We start from the raw sequence: 21,094 nt of genomic DNA on the forward strand, positions 1-21,094 counted from the left end.
GGCGGATGTGCAAAACATTAAGAAACCGTATTCTGTTTGACAAATAGAGGTTAACCATGGCTTTATACCCAGGAAGGAGAGAAAAATGATTCATTGTGCATAAAGTGTCCTGAGAACAAAAGAAAAGCATGACTGTAACAGATCAGAGGCCTATAGGAAGCTCACAGGTTCTCAAAGACAAACATGACATGGCAATACTGTTCCAGAATTGCACCACTTCAGACCGGAGGCCATTAAGGCATGATCTAAAATGGTTTAATTGCACCCCGATGGGGGAAAATATCCATATAGTGAGAAAACTAGTATGCCCAGAAAAAGCCTATACAAGAACTCTTCTGGGAACAAATTGTTTTTATACCCTGGAGCAGAGGTGGGGCATGTCAGTCTTGGATTCCCTGCATGCGACCCGAAAAGTAAATTGCAGAAATAGTTGCGCCATCTGATGAACTGTTTCTTTAGAGAGCCCCAAACATGCATACCTCTCCTGGTATGCCCCACAGAGGAACTTACGGTCTTCAAATAAAAACATCTTGAAGGTCCCAGGCCACAGAGAGGTTAGGCTGGCCTCAACTAGAGCCAGGGCTTTTTCGGCTGCGGCTCCAACCTGGTGGAACGCTCTGTCACAAGAGACAAGGGCCCTGCAGGACTTGACATCTTTCCACAGGGCCTGCAAGACAGAGCTGTTCCACCAGGCCTTTGGTCAGGGCGCAGCCTGACTCCCTCCTTTGGCAATCTTTACAAAACTTTAGTTTATGGTTGCCATCAATTTTGATTTTAATTACGGTAATTTTTATAATGTTTTTATAATGTTGCACTGTTTTAGTGTTGTTAGCCGCCCTGAGCCCGGCTTCGGCTGGGGAGGGCGGGATATAAATAAAAAAAAATATTATTATTATTATTTAAGAGAACCTAGGAATGAATGAATGAAGAATGTGCAATCCAAGACCTACCATATGGTTAAGGAAACTATTTGTTCAGTCTGTGGAGAGTGGATATTAAAGTGATGTTCAGAAATGCCTAAGAGTTACAGAATCAGCAAGAGTTCCCTGGCTTGATTAAGGATAAACAAGTGCTGGATTGGGGCTGCCCGCAGTGTCTTTAGAGAGTGAGAGTTTCTGCAGCTGATGTGTTCATTGCCACTGGGAAATTGCAATAACGTTGTCACAGGACACTCTTAAATTTGATTCATGATGTTTACTGAAGGATGCTCAATTAACTTCACTGTGTCTATCATTCATAGTTGGTTGAGTGTAGTTGAGAGCTTACAATCTTACCAGTGAGATCCATTCCAAGTGTAACATTCTTTTGCCTAAAGTGATTTCAGATGGCAGGACTTTAATGTTGCTTTGAAAAACGGTGGGTGATTCCCAGAAAGGACAATTCACCTGCAGGCATGAGACCTGAGGGTAGAACTACATATGATGTGGGAGCTGCTTGGTTGGAATTTCTGATGTCTTTCTATTTCTGAAAAGCAGTATGGAAAAGGGCTGCAAGGGAAGGGGATAATTCTTTGGCTCCAATTGTCCCCACTGATGAGAAAAGTCTCTGCAGAAGAAGAAAAATTCACAAGGTTTTTCATCTATAGCTAACAGTAGGGTAATATTTTGTAGGGGAAGGAGACTTGAATTGAGGCTTTGATGAAGAGGTAAACTCCCCAATAATTTTGCTTTTTTTAAAATAAAAAGAAGTACGTCCAATTAGGAACCTTTTTCATACCATGCTTGGTTTGATTCTTGCTTGGCAGATTGTGTGCAAGAAACCGCATTTTGGTAGGATGTTTGATTTTGGAACTGGGATGTATAGGCTCAGCCATCACAAGATGGTCTTGCACAAATTGCTAGATCTTCCACCGTCAGGTTCCTGTGAGGCTAAAATCGGATGACCCTATGTATGCCACCCTGGAGGAATGGTAGGACATGAATGTGATAAATATAAATGGTTCCCCTCTGATTCCTTCAGTGGAAGGAACTTTCCTAGGAACATACAGAGATGGGATTGTTGGCCTATTTCACTCGCTATTCCCTGTGCCAGCCTGGGGAACCTGTGGCCCTCCAGATGTTGTTGGTCTACAGCTCCTGTCATTCCCAACCAGTGCTTGAAATTATCCAGGCGTGATTTGTGACTGGTGCAGGTCCAATTGTGACTATGTGGAGGTCTCTGGATGCCACATTGGCCACTAGGGAAAACAAAATGTCAGGATCTGAAATATTTTCCTGGATGCTTGAATTAGTTTTATTCTGGGTTGTTTTATTTGATGTTTTAATGCGTTTTAAATGGCTTTGAGATTTGTTCCTTGAGATATAAAGCGGTATAGAAATGGAAATAATAATAATAATAATAATAATAATAATAATAATGAATAAATAAATAGTTCATGGGGGGGAATACAGTGCCTAGACATTCCATTGTGGTGACCGCAGCCCGTGTTTAAGGTTCCATTTGGCAATTACAATATATATCTGAATTTCTAACACTGTTCCTAACCATTGGGCTTGCTAGCCAGGGCTGCTGAGAGTTGGAGGTCAACAGCATCTGGAAGAAAGCGGTTTCCCCATCCCTGGTCTTCACAGACTGGCAGTGGCTTTCCAGGGCTTCAGAGCAGGATCTTCTCTGGCCTGGCCTGGGTTTAAAGAACTACAAAAGGCTACAACTTTTTCAGAATCAGCAGCATTGGTTTTAAGCTGGACTCCTGGACACCCTTACCTAGGAATAAGCCCATGAATTGGGGTAGGACATGCCGCTTAGTATACACATATGAGATTTTGTTGTTTTCTTTGGATGAAGAAGCACTGAAGATGGAACAGTTTTTGTAACAGTTATGTAGGCATAGCTGTTGTGTACTTATTCAGGTGATTTATGACTCTCCCTCCATTAAAAGCAATCCCAGAGGAGGATACAACACAAAGATATACGACATGAAGACGTAGGGTACATAATAAAATCATCTGAAATGTCAAACCACAGCAGCAATACATCAAGGTTGCATCACAGCACTGTGAGAACAGCAGGACACCTCCTCTGGTCATCTTAATCAAATGAATGAATGAATAAATAAATATGTCTCTACAAGATACCTAAAACCCATCAGGATTGGCATCGTGTGAATATTTGCTTAATTTTTCCAATATAATATATTCTTCATACAAGAACAATAGCTGTTACGATATGTTGGATAGCTAAAGAGAGATCCTGTGTCCCCAGTGGGATTTCAGGAGCTCAGAGTTCTCTCTGTCCCTGCCTCCAATTTATTTATTTTTGTGTGAGAGGGGGGACAGGCTGTTTCTCTCACACACTTTTGATTTCAATTCCCACCTTTGTAAGTCAGTTGTCCATTAAGGAAACCATTGGGTCGCCCACCTTTTTGGGCCTGTGGGCACATTTGCAAACACTTACACACATTCTTCGCAAGCAAGCTCACACTGCTTCTTTCAAGCCTAATTTCAGCCGGGGTGGGAGAGGGAACCTTGTGGGCACCAGGAGAGGCCTCAGTGGGGTGACACGCTTGTAAGTTTTCACATTTACAATTTAAGAATTACGGTAAGTGTTAGCACCAGTAGGCTCGTATGTCGTTTGGCATCCACTTTGTTTATATCAGGGATATGTAAATGAACTGCAGCTTTCCGGCTCATGATAAATTTATCGTGCCATCCTTGATCCCTCCTCCAGATCGCCATGCTGCCTGCGGTGGAATTTTCTAGCATTAGCGAAATGTGCATCTCATTATTGCGGTACGAGTGTTTAGATGTGGGGTTGTAAGCATTGCACTTGCGTTCAGGGAGATTGCCCTTGCAAGGAAGGGGGGGGGGAGGATGCAGAAAGATTCCTGTGCAACTCAGCAGGCGGCAAAGGGCAGCACAGTTCCAGAGAGAAGCGACGTCGGGTGATTCAGCTTCAAAAGAAAATACATTTAGAATTAAGGTGCATGGCACCTCCGAGCACCTCCTCAAAGCTAGGCATTTGCCAGTGGAGGGCTAATGGGGCATTTGCGCCCACTTGTGTATCTGTCTTACTTATAACCACTGCAGAAGGTAGCACTGCCTGCCAGCACCCTCACTCTCAGGGTTGCTCTTGCAGTCTTCAGCATGGAGGAGGAGGAGAAAACCAGAATGAGTTAGTTCTAGCACCACCTACTGTTAGGCCTCCTATCTTCTACCCTATCAGTTCCAGTGGTCACCAGCCACCATTGCACTCACAGTCCCATCATGCAAAGCTCCTAGTTTCCCCTCAAGCTTTCTTTAGCCAAGCAGCTTACTGGTAATAGAGAGTGCCTTTTGTTGTTGCCATTGCGAAACAATTGGGAGTCAATGATCCTTGTCAATCTACTGCAAATCACCCAGAGATGTGCCAGTGGATCCCGTCTGCTTTGTGCCCAGTCCTGGTAGGTCACACATTCTTAGTAATTTCAATGGTTTATAAACTGGTGTGCATGTTATTTTATTTTTTTATTTTAGACTGTATGCTCAATTCGGGTTATCTCTTAGAGCTAATATAACTTCTAATTTGTGTCCAGCAGTTCTATAAATAGTTCCAAGGTCGGTAAGTGAATCAGTCTTTATAGGAAATGGACATGTTGCTTCTTCTTTGTTCCATCCAATGACCACTGCAAAATCAGCAGTGCATAGTGCAGTGCTAATATATAATTTATAATGGGTCACAAAGGTAATGACCCCTAAATTACTTCTTCGTAATCTTAATGCATACGAGGGTTGAATAATTTACAGCTTGAGCAGGAAGACCCACCTGAGAATTATGGAGATGCTCAGTCTGCAATCCTAAACAAACTCAGCTGGGATTCACTTGTTGCCTTGCGGATGTTCTCTGTATAATGTATGGCATAGGGATATAAGAAGCTGTCTTGCACCAATTCAGACCAACTGGTCCATGTGCTTCAGTATTGTCTACACTGATTGGCAGCAGCTCTCAAGGATTTTAGGCAAGGGTATCCTCCAGCCCTTCCTGGAGAGGCTGGGGACTGAACCTAGGATCTTCTGTGTGGAAAGCAGTTGCTGTGCTGCTAATTTATGGCCCCACCAATCTATGGTAATACAGTAAGCCATACAATGGAAGATAATCTAAAAAGCAGCATTAAAATGGCCAATATAAAACAGAAACTACTACTACTTCTACTACTAATTTTATTGTTTACATGCCACCCAGCTGAACAGGTAGCCCCAGCCACTCTGGGCAGTTCCCAACAGAAGATTTAAAACACAGTAAAACATCAAACATTAAAAACTTCCCTATGCAGGGCTGCCTTCAGATGCCTTCTGAAAGTCAGATAGTTGTTTATTTCCTTGACATCTGATGGGAAGGTGTTCCGTAGCATAGGTGCCACTACTGAGAAGGCCCTCTGCCTGGTTCCCTGTAACTTCACTTCTCGCAGTAAAGTGAAGGAGGCCCTTGGATCTGGACCTCAGTGTCCGGGCTAAACAATGGTATGTAGGACTGAAAACTTTTAGGGCTTTAAAGGTCAACACTAACACTTTTGATTATGCTTGTAAATGTATTGGGAACCAATGTAAATCCTTTAAGACTGGTGTCATATGGTTCTGGTGGCCACTCCTAGTCACCAGTCTAGCTGCAGCAATCTGGATTAGTTGTAGTTTTCGAGTCGCCTTCAAAGGTAGCTCCACTAAAACCATACCAGCAGTCAAGATCCCAGAGTCTCACTTCTTGTGTTATATTGCAAGCCAGGAAAGCAGCAGGTTTTGTTTCTTGGATAAAAGAATATTCCAAACAGTAAAAAGAATATATCTAACTTCTGTTGCCACATCTGAATGCTAGTAACTTCCATGACTTGCTTTTTGCCTGTCTTTTTCCTTTTTCCTGTTTAATTGCAGACAATACACTTGCAATAAAAGAGAACATTTGATTTGATTTTTTTATGGAAAATAAATAATAACAATTACTTACATAGATAGGATCATACCTATAATTAATTTGCCACGCTTTGCACAGTGCTTTCTTTCCCCATTGTTTCTGCACAGTATTTCAAATGCTATAGCTATAATACCATCCCTGCCTGCATTGTCCAAGGATTGCACCCTGTAGATCAGCTTTCAGCAACTTGGTGCCCTCCAGATATTTTGCTAGGACTGATGAGAGATATGGTCCAAAACGACTGGATGGCAGAAGATTGTAAAAAGTTGATCTTGATTGCAGAAGTGCTTGGAGTCTGTGGCTGCTTATTTCTCTTTGGTTGCAAAACAGAAAAAATTGTTGACAGATGGCAGCATTTTATCCTTCCAGCAGCACCCCTACAATCTCCTTCTCTTGCTTTGCAAAGGTGTTGGAGCTGGTGTAGCTCCCACATTATGATCACGGTGCATTGCCTGCAACAGTGACGATTGGATTTCTAGAGGTTCTTCCCTCTCAGCTCTGGTTTTTAATGGTGTGTAATATTTTGTGTTTGTATGCCTGTTGTCTTTGTCCATGGAGTTTTCTTGGCAGGGATACTGGAGTGGCTTGCCGGTTCCTGCTCCAGGTGGATCATATTTGGTCAAAACTCTCCACTATGACCTGTCCATCTTGGGTGCCCTGCACGGCATAGTTCATAGCTTCTTTGAATTATTCAAGCCCCTTCGCCACGGCAAGGCAGTGATGGAAGTGAGAGCTGGACCATAAAGAAGGCTGATCGCCGAAGAATTGATGATTTTGAATTATGATGCTGAAGGAGACTCTTGAGAGACCCATGGACTGCAAGAAGATCAAACCTCTCCATTCTTAAGGAAATCAGCCCTGAGTGCTCACTGGAAGGACAGATCCTGAAGCTGAGACTCCAATATTGTGGCCACCTCATGAGAAGAGAAGACTCCCTGGAAAAGACTCTCATGTTGGGAAAGATAGAGGGCACAAGGAGAAGGGGACGACAGAGGACAAGATGGTTGGACAGTGTTCTCGAAGCTACCAGCGTGAGTTTGACCAAACTGCGGGAGGCAGTGGAAGACAGGAGTGCCTGGCATGCTCTGGTCCATGGCGTCACGAAGAGTCGGACACGACTAAATGACTAAACAACAACAACAAATATTTTGTGTTATCTGTTAGCTTGCTGTTACCCACCCAAAGCCTATAGGGACCAAATGAGATGGAAGTGGGTGGCCCATTGGGTGCTGTCCAGATATTGTTGGACTACAGCTCCCATCAGCCCCAGCCAGCTTGGTCAGTGGTCAGGGATTTTGGGAGCTGTTAAAGACGCCTGCTCCTTGGGAGAAAGGCGATGGCAAACCTAGACAGTATCTTAAAAAGCAGAGACATCACCTTGCCAACAAAGGTCCGTATAGTTAAAGTCATGGTTTTCCCAGTAGTGATGTATGGAAGTGAGAGCTGGACCATAAAGAAGGCTGATCGCTGAAGAATTGATGCTTTTGAATTATGGTGCTGGAGGAGACCCTTGAGAGTCCCATGGACTGCAAGAAGATCAAACCTCTCCATTCTTAAGGAAATCAGCCCTGAGTGCTCACTCGAAGGACAGATCGTGAAGCTGAGGCTCCAGTACTTTGGCCACCTCATGAGAAGAGAAGACTCCCTGGAAAAGACCCTGATGTTGGGAAAGATAGAGGGCACAAGGAGAAGGGGACGGCAGAGGACGAGATGGTTGGACGGTGTTCTCGAAGCTACAAACATGAGTCTGACCAAACTGCGGGAGGCAGTGGAAGACAGAAGTGCCTGGCGTGCTCTGGTCCATGGGGTCACGAAGAGTCAGACACGACTAAACAACAACAACAACAAAAGTCCAGCAAGAGCTGAGCTGAGGCATCACATTGGCTATGCTAGAAGTTTAAATGCAGATGTTTGTGCTCAAGGAGAAGGAATGAAACTGTTTACATTTTGATCATTCCCTCTTTTAACCCTCTTAAGCATCTTTGACCTTACAGAGAGGCTTCCTTTATGTGAGAATAAATCTTTAATCCTTTCTTTGTAAATTAGATTTGCTAGAACTACTGTCTTCCTTCTTGCCCTAGGCAGGGTTCTCTTGAGGACAATAGCAGCGTTTTAGGGGAGTGCGTGTGTATGTGTATGTGCTGGAGAAGGTCTCTGCTCTGCCACAGATTACAGAGGATTCAAGAATAGGTTCCTGCTCTGAGTACTGCCTACTAGAGCTGCAGTACTTGTCTTCATCCCCCCCCCCTTTTTTTTGGTTAGTGCTGATTCAACAGAGAATTCTCTTTCCTTGTTTACTGCAGCTGGGTATTGTATTGCTGGGTTGATTGAATAATTTGCTTACTCCATTAAAAAAAAAGAATCCTGAAAGAAAGGTCCTCATAAATGCTTGAACGTTGTTGGATGGAAGGTTCTCATAAATGCTTTAAAATACTCATTGAAATATTTATGCTCTTTTTTATAATGTGAAATATATCTAATAAGTAGAATTGTATGTCTCCTTCTTTATATTTGCTAGAAAATTTTCTTATATATAATAATTTTCCATAATAAAAATGCTTAAATGTTCAGTTTTAGAGCATTTTGATTCAGGCTGAAATCCTGTGTGCATTTTACAAGGCAGTAAACCCTTTGAACTCAATGGAACTTAATTTGTGAATAAAGCATGCATATGGAACTTAATTTGTGAATAAAGCATGCATATGATCAAGCTGTATGAATATTTATATACTTTAAAGACTTGGAAATTTTCTGTGTTCAGAATGAGCTTCCCTTAACTTTATATAGCTGAAATGTTTGGTGGCGGGGTGCAGATACCTCTGTCCTTTGTAGCTGGAGTCAGTGACGTAGTATGGGTTGCCAGTTCTTGGGGCTGCATGGAGGGTTGGGTGGGTTGGCAACAGCACTCTCCTGCTTGTGATCCCAGCAACTGGTACTCAGAAGTGTGTGCTTGAACTTGGAGGGCATGTTTAGTCATTGTGCCTAATACCTGTTGATTGGTCTATCCTGAATTTGCAGAATTCTAGAGTTCTCACCATGTACTTTCTCTTTTTTGCCCAGAATCTTTTTCCATATCTTGCTTGGAAACAGCAAACATTTTGTTAGTGTGTGCTGATTATTACAGAAAGTTCAATGCTCTTTTGGGTAGTAAGATGATGTGTACCAGTAAGAACACACACATGGCATCTAAATGTGATGTTCCTCCTTAGTCATATGCAGAAATTAGAATATTACATTTTCGAAATATGAGAAAGGTATGTCTTGAGCACATTTTGAGCAGGAAAGTAAGCTTACCCATAGTGGCTATAGTTCTATTTTTGACTGTCTTCAGTAGATCTTCTGTAATGTTTCCTCTTTACTTCTGATGTGTTTGGAGGGATCTAAACTCCATACTCTTGAGTATGACCAAGGTGGAATCAAGACACATATAAAAAACGCTGTGAAAATGCTTTTTTAAAAAAACAAAACACAGTTTGAAAAATATATTGAATTTATCATAGCTCACCGTTGCCATCTAGTGTCACATTTGTATAATGCACTTTACAACACACTTAAAACGTTTTATTTGCAGCTGTATAGCTGATTACTTAGTCGGAAATAACCCATAATAAGTTCCTTACTGCGTCATACTCAAGGTTCATCTCTTCAAACACGTTGAGTAAGCACTTGTTCCCAAGCAGTCAGTGCTTCTCAGTTGCCAATGTCAAAACAGACATTGGTATAATTGGCAAGCCACAATGGGCTCCTGCCTCATTAAAATGAGGATTTTGTTCTTAAAGACTTCCATACAGGCTTCAACTAGCAGTCTTTTTAGCAAAGCAGCCATGCTTGGTCAAATAACCCTCTAATTTACCGACAAGCGAGAGTCAGCCAGAAAGCCTTTCCAGAAATACTTAACTATGCAGTAGTTCTTGGAATTGGGCCATTTCCTTCTCCCATGCCTCACTTCTTCCTCTTTATAAAAATTCCTTCTAAATATTTCCCATGGCTTTGTTTTTTTCATCACAGTACGTGTCTTTAAGAATGTGATAGATTGTATTTTGCCTGGAAAACCATAGAGAATGCTTACTGCCTTTTCTCCCCCTCTGTTGTGTGCTGAAGTATATTACATATGTACTTTATCTGTACAGCCGGTCAAGGCCGACCCTGCCGTTAGACAGTGTGAAGTGCCTGCCTCAGGCAGCAGATATTGTAAGGCAACAATGGCATCAGTTTCAACTTAATGACTGATTCTTCTGAACTGGTTGAAGTGAGATTCAGCTGTCACTCTCTAGCCAGTCTCTGTATCTGGAAGGAATTTGTTACTGGAAGGAATTTGTTTTGTTTTGACTATGGCAGACCAACACGGCTACCTATCTGTAGCCAGTCTCTGTATCTGGAATGGGAAGAAGGGGTGCCATATTGTCTGCCTTAGTCAGCAAAATGTCTCTAGCTAGCCTTATAACCAGCGTTATGGATTTGTTGAGGTGTGTTTCAGAATAGCTATCTGATAATTAGGTCATTCAGTATCAGTACAAATATGATAAAAGAACCTCTTGGCAATTGTCCATATACAGAACAATTATCTGGGATCTTGCATTTACCATATTTTTTTCTCTATGACTCACTTTTTCCCTCCTAAAAAGTAAGGGGAAATATGTGTGTGTCTTATGGAGCGAATGCAGGCTGTGCAGCTATCCCAGAAGCCAGAACAGCAAGAGGGATTGCTGCTTTCACTGTGCAGCGATCCCTCTTGCTGTTCTGGCTTCTGAGATTCAGTATATTTTTTTTCATGTTTTCCTCCTCCAAAAACTAGGTGCGTCTTATGGTCTGGTGTGTCTCATAGAGCGAAAAATACGATATCTCATAAATTGGGCCATTTGCACAAAGCATGCATAAGCAGCCATATAGACTTTTTGTAGAGGTAAGTTGCTAGGGATAACCTGTACATGAGCCATTGGGGCAGATGAAAAGCTTCCTAGCTGTGCCTACAAGGACATGACATAAGAGTTTCTTTGTGAAAATATAAAAACTGCTAAATCCAGCTCTCTCACCAGGCTACAAATCCTAGTGCTTTTAATTATTGTTATTTTAGAACCATACATATTACAAACATATACAATTTCAGTGTATATAAGAAAAATGATATTAATCAATTAATTCATATTGATTAATTCACTACCCTCAAACCTGACATTGCTTGGGAAGTCAAAGGGGGGGGGGACACCTTTGCAATTTTGAGAAAGTTCAGTTTGCCATCTTTATACAAAGTTGTGTCTAATTGTATCCAAACATAGACCGAAAACTACTGCTTGATCTTGGGAAGCATCATGCAAAATTTTGTTATGATATCTTAGTAGGGATCCAAATGTATAGCAGCAGGCAACTTCCCAAAATATATTGCATGTAATTGCTTTAATCATTAATCATTGTTCCCAGTATTCTTTGTGGGCAGCCATGCCCATTGAAATGGGCAATAACACTGAGATTGGTTTGTACAGTAAATATCCCCCATCTGGGACAGCAAAACCGAGAGCACTATTTCCTCATCTGTAAGGATGTTAAATGTGCCAGAATTAGAAATCCCTGTATAAGGGGGTATAGTCAGCTCTTTATGCTGCTCTACAAAACCACACATTCCCATGGAAAAAAAATCAGCTCAATTATCCTTAAATGTGCCTCAGTATGTTTGTGCTGGTGCGAAGTATATATTTTTTTCTGTTGTGAATGTAAAAGAATGCATTGGTTGAATGCTAATCCATTTCACTTTTTTTAAACATTGCAGTCCACTCATATTGCCCGAGCCAGCTTCCAAGTTGATGCCTTTGGATCTTCTTTCATCCTGGATGTAGAGCTAAACCAGTAAGTATATTTGATTTGCGCATTTGTTTTCCCCGCCCTTTAGCATTTATGCAATGTATTTTGATATTTTCCAATATTGCTTAATGCTGCTTAGTATTATCTCATTCTTAAAAGGAAAAATACTCTCCGAAGTACACATTCTTGTGTGCTCGGATCCTGGACTATCACCCCCTAGTCATTTCCTTCCCACTGGTACTGAGCTGGCTTATCGTGATGGGAACAAGTTGTTTTTTCACTTCCATTTTTCATTAACCCCAGATTTCTACCTTACCCCCAACATGTGGTTAATCTTATCTGTAGTTTGTCTGAGGAAAGCCATCTTCAAATCATAGCTCACAAAGCTGGCTTGTTTCAACAAACTATCCTTAAGAATAATCAGAGTTTTAGGGTTTGAGCATAGTGCTCTAAACTATTGTTAATTAAAAAAATCAGCCTTGTTGCTATCACGATAAACCATGGTTTAGTTGGTGATTCCTCCCATCTCACTCAACTGCCTGTTGTTTTGAAGAGATCCAATGTGCTTAGTGGTTAGAATCCTAGACTAGGACAGGGAGGACACAATTATGCAATTTTTCTGTTATTTGTGCGCTGTATTTTAACCTGAATGGCTCATAAGACCATAATAAAGTTTGACTGATATCCTGGCATTGTATTTACAGATCAAGTAAAGAAAGACATAAATATAAAAAGAGAACTGACTTACATGTTCATAGCATTGTCAACTCAGTTCTTCATTTAAGTTACATCTCTCCTCAGACTAAAAAGAAGAAAACTAGTGATATATGTACCTGAATAGTTGATCCCTGTATGAATTACATTGGCTTAAAACAGAAACAGCAAATATTTCCTTTGTTGAGAGAACCTAAAAACAAATAATGAATTTATTTCAGTTTTTGGAACCAAATACATTATCACTGTCCATTATATCAGTTTCAGACATAGAGAGAAAGAATTCACTGAATACCTAAGTGAAGCTTGATTTTTCATTATTCATAATCAAATTTCAGAATGTCCACTGCTAAATTGCTTGCTCTGTTGTGCATAGTGAAAGTATTTTGAAAAAATACCTGTTGCTCATATTTTGCATGGTATGAAAAAATTGACTTAGAAAACAAGCAACTGCTGCGTGATCTGTGAAAAGTTTGATTTTTTAAAAATTCTGTTGGTGAGGAATCCCAGTCCTTACTTAGTGAAAACAGACATACGTATTAGTTGAAGAAGTACAAATGATGTTTTGTACCAGATGCGAGATTTGGACTCTGGGTTGAAGGATATGCATTTTCTGGGTTTAATGTAAAGCACATGCAAGGCTGAGTGAGAGCCAGATATCTTATCTTTATCAATGCATTTTTACATATGTGAAGCAGATGAGGGTCCTCTCCTAGATGTCCATTGATTTAGTGCCTGTGATTTGGGGCTGGTTGTAGATTTGCTGCTGCTCTTGCAGGGGTGAAACACTTAAATCTTGCAAGGAAACAGATGTGGGTGAGGGATTTTAATTAGGCTACAACTTCTCAAGATAATCAGATGCATCTGGACTCCAGAATAACTTGACCTGGTGGTTCACATATGCAGCAAATTGATCCAAGGGAACGGAGAGTGCCACATTTGTGATGCCGGGGGAAAAGACCGTAAAACGGTGCCTCTTGTTATTGAAAAACAAAAGTACAACGAAAATACATGAATGGATCTGAAGAGTGCTCATAAGAAGAGTCCTGCAGGATCAGGCCAGTGGCCCATCTAGTCCAGCATCCTGTTCTCACAGTGGCTAACCAGGTGCCTGTTGGAAACCTTCATACAGGGCCAGTGCCTCAGACAGTGAGGTAGCCATTGAGAGCCCCATCCTCCATATTTTTGCTTTTAATTATTAGTTATCCCACAGAGGCACCAACTCTACAGGGGTCTTCAGCTCCGCAAAGTCTGTTGGGACGGGGCTGAAGCCCCCCAAACTTGAGGGCCTGGGTCTTACAGCAGTGGGCCTTGCTGGGCCTCGCCATGGCAGTGGGCCTAGTAGGACCTCATGGTGATGTCAGATGTGTGTGACTCCCCCCTCCCCCCACGTTGGGCAGAACTCGGTACTTCTGTTTTCCTGGAATAGCTTTTTTAAAAGTATTACTGAATTTCAAAGGTTTAATTAAGCTCCCTCCTTGCTAACCACGAGTTGTAGCCAAGAACAAACCTTGGCCACAGCTAGTGCTTTCAATTAAGATACGGGCGGATGAACTCTGCCTTAAGGCTCTTCCTGGCAAATAGCCTGCAACATTTGTATTGCAGGGTCATGTGAAACTGTAAATGAAAAACACAATTTGAAGTTTGCCCTGAAGCACTGTCGCCTTCCAGATGTTGCTGGACTTCAGTCCCCAACATCCCTGGCCATTGGGCACACTGGCTGGGGTTAGTGGTAGTTGGAGTCCAGCAACATCTGCAGGAACAGAGGTTCCTCATGCCTGACTTGTTTGTCTGATGGTAAAAATCAAAGGGCCATCCCTGGCTTAAACAAAAAAGTGCAGCATACAGCAAAGTCCAGTGCTAGTCAATCCCGCTGTAAAGATTGTGGCTGTGGCAGCCAATGGGCCGTTTGAGCTTGGCACAAGGAGTTCAACTCTTGTTGAACCTCCATTGCCTGCCAGTATGAACCATAGTTAGCTTGTTACAGTCAGTGATGCAAGGTGGAATTTGCCGTGTGTGGTTTATTTTTCCTTGGAAAATTATCCGTTTCATAAATTGATTAGAAACGATGAGCTAATTGTAAATAAATACCAGGCCAATTTCAAAGCTGTTAACTTTGTTTACTAGATACAAGTAATTAGATCGCTTTCTAGGTCATCAGATTATTTTCTGAAAAGTCTCCAGTGGGTACTGAAAAAATTGTCCAATTCAAAGATTTCCAGGAAGGCCATGTCATTGGTTGCAATGTTTTGATAAAGACGGATACGTTTTCCAAAGCATTTTTGACATGAAAGTTCTATACGGTTAGTGATGATGATGAAAGGCTCTCTGTAGCTGTTTCCTTCTTCCTGCCTGAGGACTGTAAACGTGAAGAAGTTGCCTGTTGAATGCCAAGTAACTGGTGCGCTGGGATGTTTAGAATCCCAAAAGATGCAAAGCACAAAAGAAGCTGTATATGGTATAAAATCTCCCCTTTCCCTCCTGCTTTCTTCTAAAAGCTCTTTTTCTAAAAATAACACCACCACCATATTTTGGTGTGATAGAGAGTAAGGTTGCTTACTAACTGTTCTGGTAAAATATTCCTTCTACTAATTTGTGTTTCTTACCCATTGAGATAAACAAGTAAAGCACTCAGAGCACTTCAAATAATGTTGTTTGTTTCATTTATGAATCGCTTACCACAAGGCACCCAGAAGCATATTGAGGTACAATAAAAACATATATGAAACAGGTACATGTATAAAAACAGTTAAAACATCATATAGAACAACTTTTTAAAAAATGATGTCAGAAATATATAAAGACAGACAGATGCCAACAACAACAAGTTTAAAACTGTGACAGCACTTACATAAAAGCAGTAAACCAGTACAAGTACCAAGTGGGATGAATATCTCCATTTAGAAAGTTTGTTGAAAGAGAAACATTGAAAGACAATAGAGATGGTGCCCATTTGATATCTAATAGGCAGTGGGAGAGAGTTTCAAAAGGTCGGTGCTGCTACACTAAAGGCCTGATTCTGGCATTGTGGAGAGCGGTGCTCCAGATAGGATCCTATCTGCAGGATCCCCTCTGCAGAACGTAGTGATTGGTTGGGTATATAGAGGATGGTGTTAACCTTGGTTGCATATGATAAAATTCTCCTTAAAGAAAAGGCTCATCAAGCTGATAAGGGGTGCACTAGAAGTTGGGTAGGGGATGGAATCCATCACTTGACTGTCCCTGTAAAGTCTTCTGATGAGTTTCTTTTGTTGAACAGGTATACTTGCATTGCCACTTTTGCATGCTGGGTTGTTTTTTGTTTTGTTTTTAAATGGAATGATTGTGCTTTGGCTTCACTATCATGTTATGGGCTGAACCAAGACAGAAAATTTGGACTGTAGGCTGGGGCAGTCTCATTGCTGCCCACAAAGTGGTTGGAGCCTTGACTGCTTTGTACTGTTTTGTACTGCGTGCTCTTCCTAAGTATTTTCTTTGCACATATCCTTTGCACCTCAAAGCAAAAATTAAGATGTTTATTTTTAGGATGAGTTTGCAGTATGGTTATAGTACATCTGTGATTGCTAGTACAATATCATTTGATTGCTGGAATCTGTGAAAATGCATTGCTCAGAGCCACTAGACACAACCACTCGAGGTGATCATTGCTAACTTACCACTTAGTATTTCCGCCTCCATAGCTAACGTTCATGAAAAAATCTCTTGCACAACTAAGCAGACACGAGATGATTGCCATTACAACATTTGGTTTATGTAAACGAAATGTGTCAATACTTGAATCCTCATGAATTGTTGCCTCATAAGTTTGGGTATATACCCTCTGAACGGGAGCCCAAATGGCAACAATCAATAATTCATTGATGAACTTTTATCTGTTAGTTGCAGTTTTCCAAAGTTGTTTGCTCAGGAACAACAAAGAACTCCTTGGAAAGTTGTTCTTGGAACATCTTTGTCCTTTGTGGGTAACAGAACTTTAGTTATTCTAGTATTACTGGATTTCATAGGTTCTCCGACATTTATTCTGGTGCACCGCCAACATCTGCCAGGAGCACAAGTTTCCAAGCATTTCTCATTTTCAGCTGCCGTCCTTTTTTAAAATGGACCTGAATACCACTTTTCCCTCGCACAATATCTGGCATCTCATTGGATCCCCCACTGCCACTGAGTAAGGAACAACTGGAAAAAAGTGTTTTCCTTTGTATCTCCGAAATAGCATTCCCCAGTGCCACCATATTAATCTGGCAGTGCATGTAGATCAGTTTTTCTCAAATACTTCTTTGCCTCTACAACCATGTTTGCTTTATTTTCTTACCCGTACAAGCATAGTTGTGGAAGTATTATTATAGTTTTTGGCTAAGCTGATTTTCAGAGACTTACAGCTTTATTTTTAAATCCTTTTATTTTTAAATCTGCTCTGTAGGAATCTGATCACTAAATGTAATCCTACTTGGTATATAAATCTAAGGTTTAGCAGAGCATCTTCGCTGCTGTGGCCTCTTTTGGCACAGAAAAGGCTTTTGAAGGTGTGCTTAGTTATCCAGTGTTCTCTCTGCTGATTAAAGGCAGCCATCAGCAGAACAGGTAGGGAGGCAATTTTTGACAATTTCTTCCCTTTGAAGTCCTCCCCAAAGCTGCTATACCGGCTGTCCAAATTTCTAATGTAGATTTACTCAGCACTTGCATTGATGATTGCAAAAAAAGTGTCCCACTCTTTGTTCCATTGACAGATGCCTTCCAACAAGTGGGGGGGGGGGCAGTATTGGATACCACAACATTTCAGTTTATGCTTGTAAAGTTTGGGGTGTAGAGTGGGGGTCATTTTTGCCAGTGCCAAACACTTCAAAAATATTAAACTGAATATGACTTCAGGTGCAGCAACACAATTAAGTTAAAAGCCAGGTGTGGTAACATAATTAAGTTTTAAAAGAACAAACCCTGCCTATAGGCTTACAATTTAAAAGCGACATTTAGGCTTAAATGACATTTAAATTTAGCAGGAAAAGTTGTTGCTAGATTAACTAGGTTAGTTTCCTTGGATACTGCATATAAAAAGAAAGTTGGTACTTTTGGGTTTTGACTGCCGATTTCTCTGTGGTTGAAAAGCATTTTTGGTTTATATTTCTTTTTTTAAAAAAATCACTCATTTTTCAAATATTAAAGTGAATGGAAAATTGCAACACACTCTTTAAACACATCTTTGCAAGCAACATCATGACACCTGGGTATGGTTTCTTCTTCTCCTTTGGCACTACGTATGTTGTGCAATAATAAAATACCCTGCTACTGGTTTCTTCTCCTTTGGCACCATGTATGTTGTGCAATAATAAAATATCCTGCTACTTGACACTAATTTTTGTATTTGGAATATTTTTATTGCTGTTCTGATGGCATTATTCCTTTTGAGGCGCAACTCCACTGGAATAGAAATCTCTACCATCTTTATTTGGATAGCTGTAGACTTGAATCTCAGGAGTAATTTCATTATTGCATCTTTGTGCTGAAAGGTATAGATTCCCATTTGGCCTTGGAACATGCTACCTGGACAAGTACAGGTGGTTAAGGGCACTAGCATGTTACCATTAAACTTCTGATTGTTCCCAAGTAGCAATATCAACCTTCTAACACTGTCAAAGATACAAGGGTCATCATCAGACACACTTCCATTGACTCCTGTTACTCTCACCCCTAGGTTGGGAAATCTTGTACACATGGCATTAGCCACAATCCTTATCCACACTGTCCATTCCTATGATATACTGCATTTTGATGGGGTTTTTTTGCCCCACAACCAAGCTTTAATCTGGATTGGGGAAAAGAATCACCTGGCTGAATTTTAAGCCAGCAATATATATTGAGTAACCAGAAGGGTTTCATTTGTGGCTGTTGGATGAAGATGGCTTGGGGTTTCAACTCTTAATCAAACATTGTTTTTGCATTAAGACATGGTTGTAGCTGGGCTGGGGAGGGGGGGCGATTTTTGTGTATGTTTGTGAATAGACCAGACAATAATAAAATAAAATGTTTGAGAAAATATGAAAGCTATATGATCCAGTGTCCCAAAGTTGATGAAAGAAATTGTATGCCTGCAGAGTCAGTGGAAGACTTCCACCATGATCTAGCAATCTTTTCTAGACTACAGATTCCCCCAATACGCTGCTTCGTTATACATTACAACAGATGGTTCTGTGGCTTGATTCACAGGTCGCTTTAAACCATAGGGAATCTAAATGATCATTTGAAGGCGAGCATGTATTATCCTGGTGCACGGGATTAAAACGGTGTGCGCTTTGCTCCTTCCATGTTCCTGCTGCACTACCGCAAGCAAAGCCATAGTTTGACTTAGCATTATATAAGAATATGGGCTTGTGTTTGGTTTATCTCCCAGCAGAGCATGAACTGCTTGCCGCTCATGGTTTGTTTGGGGGAAGCAAAGCATGCACTGGGATTCAGGCGTAATGTCAAGCCAAACTGTGGCTTAGCTTGCCACAGGGGCAGCATAGGGGAGCAAAGCACCTTTGGTTTTTAGTTCTGTGCACCAGTATATTGTATGCACACCTTTAAACCATAGTTCAGTTTAACTGGGGTTGAAAGTGACATGCAAACAAGGCTTTTGTGTGCATGACATCCCATCATTGAAAATCACTGCAGATACCCTTCTACTTTGTATACTATGAGATCCGCTTGCATTCATATCTGAACACAGATCTTTGGACTGGATTTTACCTCTTACCAACAAAATATTAAGAGATGAAACCGTATGGTGGACTTTTCTTTTCTTACTAAGTTGCAATGTTTTCTTGATGTGGGCACCTCTACACATTTTATGTCAGATAAGGCAAAGCAGATGACGCGTTATTAAAAATATGGAAAGAATTTAGAGACAGAGAGTTGGAACATTTTAAAGACAAGATGGAAAAAATAACTCATATGAAAATAATTTAATGTAGTGAATGAGATTGTAAATCACTGACTCCCATTGACCTTCTTTTCATTACTCAAGAACAAAGAAGTATTCGGAGAAGCTGTTAGAAGCTGTCCATATGTGACTGACTGCTTAGAGCATCCATAGTTACTGAGCAGAAAAGGGACATTCTATTCTGCATGCACTTTACATTTCAAAACAATAATTTTGCTTTTCATGATTTTTGAGAATTGTTACAGTTTAGGAAATGATGTGGTCTTAGCAAAGAATAGGTCTTTAAAGAGGCAATCTTGGGGGTGGATAAGATCCAAACTGGCTTGGTTTATGTATTCTTTTTAAGAATGAAAAGCAGGGGAGAAGCTTGGAGTCATTCGATATACATGAATGTTTTCATATCATAACTTCAGCTGTTTGTTAAGCATGTGAAAGCGAACATATAAACCTGTACAAACTGCTGTGGACTTTTAAGAGGAAGCTAAAATGTCGGGTAAACAGGAAAGAATGTTTTATCTTGTTTTGGAAAGCTTTTTTTAAAAAGAGTTGTTTTGTTGTGTGTTTAATGCTCTGGACTCCTTTGGAAGGAAAGGCAGGATATAAGTTGAATACAGTGGTGCCCCGCAAGACGAATGCCTCGCAAGACGAAAAACTCGCTAGACGAAAGAGTTTTCCGTCTTTTGAGGTGCTTCGCAAGACGAATTTCCCTATGGGCTTGCTTCACAAGACGAAACGTCTTGCGAGTTCTTGCGAGTTTTCCCCCCTTTCCCCCCCTTTTTCTAAGCCGCTAATAGCCGCTAAGCCGCTAAACCGCTAATAGCGCTAATCCGCTAAACCGCTAATAGCCGTGCTTTGCAAGACGAAAAAACCGCAAGACGAAGAGACTTGCGGAACGGATTAATTTCGTCTTGCGAGGCACCACTGTAAACAACAACAACAACAACAACTGTTATGTACTGAAGTTCTCACCCTGGGCCAACAGGGGGATACTGTAGATAGTTTTCACTCAGGTCCACATATGCAAATAAGGAATTGAAAGTGACGTTCAGTGATTGGATATTTACAGAAAATGGTTACTGTTGCGTTCTAGTGGAGCTCTATATAAGCAGGCTGGCTGAACCCTTCACTTCAGTTCTGGCCTCGCCTGTGAATAAACAAGAGCTGTTTGAAGAATCGCTGTGTCGTCTGATATGTTCACCCACAACTTAACAACAACAATAACATGTCCATTTTTTCAGAAGTTCTACTCTGGGTAGGGCTAGCATTAATTAGATGCAACTAATCTTGTTCATTTTCTGTCCCGTCCCCGTCCCCCCGGAATTCATATTTATGCTACTCGAAAGCTTGAAATCTGACTAGTTTTATTGTATTATTTTTTTTAAATTGAGTTTCTCTGCATACAGTATAAGCGCCCTGTTTTCCTTGCACAAAGCAACCCATTTCAGCGGACCGTTGGTACAAACAATTTTATGTCAGAATTATTGTTCCCAAAGCAATTGGGTCTATTGCCCAATTCTATTCCTATAGCAAATATAAAGACTTATTCATAACATTCACATATTTGTTTCTGCAGCCTTCCATCTTTAATTGCATTTATTACTCTATTTTACCATATTGCCTGGATTTATTTTGTATAATACATGCAAGCTCTATCATGCTCTGTGGAGTCAGCAAAAATTGCCCAAGAATATTGTAGTATATTTTCAAATGTATGCTGAGCTACTCTAGCGTGCTTTTAATTAAATGCGTACCATTAGCCAGGGAGAATTTCCATATCGCCTTAATGGT

The 21,094-nt window shown here is 40.9% G+C and overlaps 1 protein-coding gene across 13 annotated transcripts in view; it reads left to right on the forward strand.

Annotated features, from left to right (window-relative positions):
• ADAM22 (ADAM metallopeptidase domain 22) overlaps positions 1 to 21,094 on the forward strand; it is a 120,252-nt gene that overhangs the window by 8,268 nt on the left and 90,890 nt on the right. For all 13 annotated transcript variants that reach the window (XM_081881942.1, XM_081881936.1, XM_081881944.1 and 10 more), the window contains exon 3: positions 11,645 to 11,721. In XM_081881942.1, the coding sequence (XP_081738068.1) occupies positions 11,645 to 11,721 (77 nt within the window). The remainder of the gene's footprint in view (positions 1 to 11,644; positions 11,722 to 21,094) is intronic.

The sequence above is a fragment of the Podarcis erhardii genome, assembly GCF_964252035.2.
Source record: "Podarcis erhardii genome assembly, chromosome: 12".
NCBI classification, from domain to species: Eukaryota; Metazoa; Chordata; class Lepidosauria; order Squamata; family Lacertidae; genus Podarcis; species Podarcis erhardii.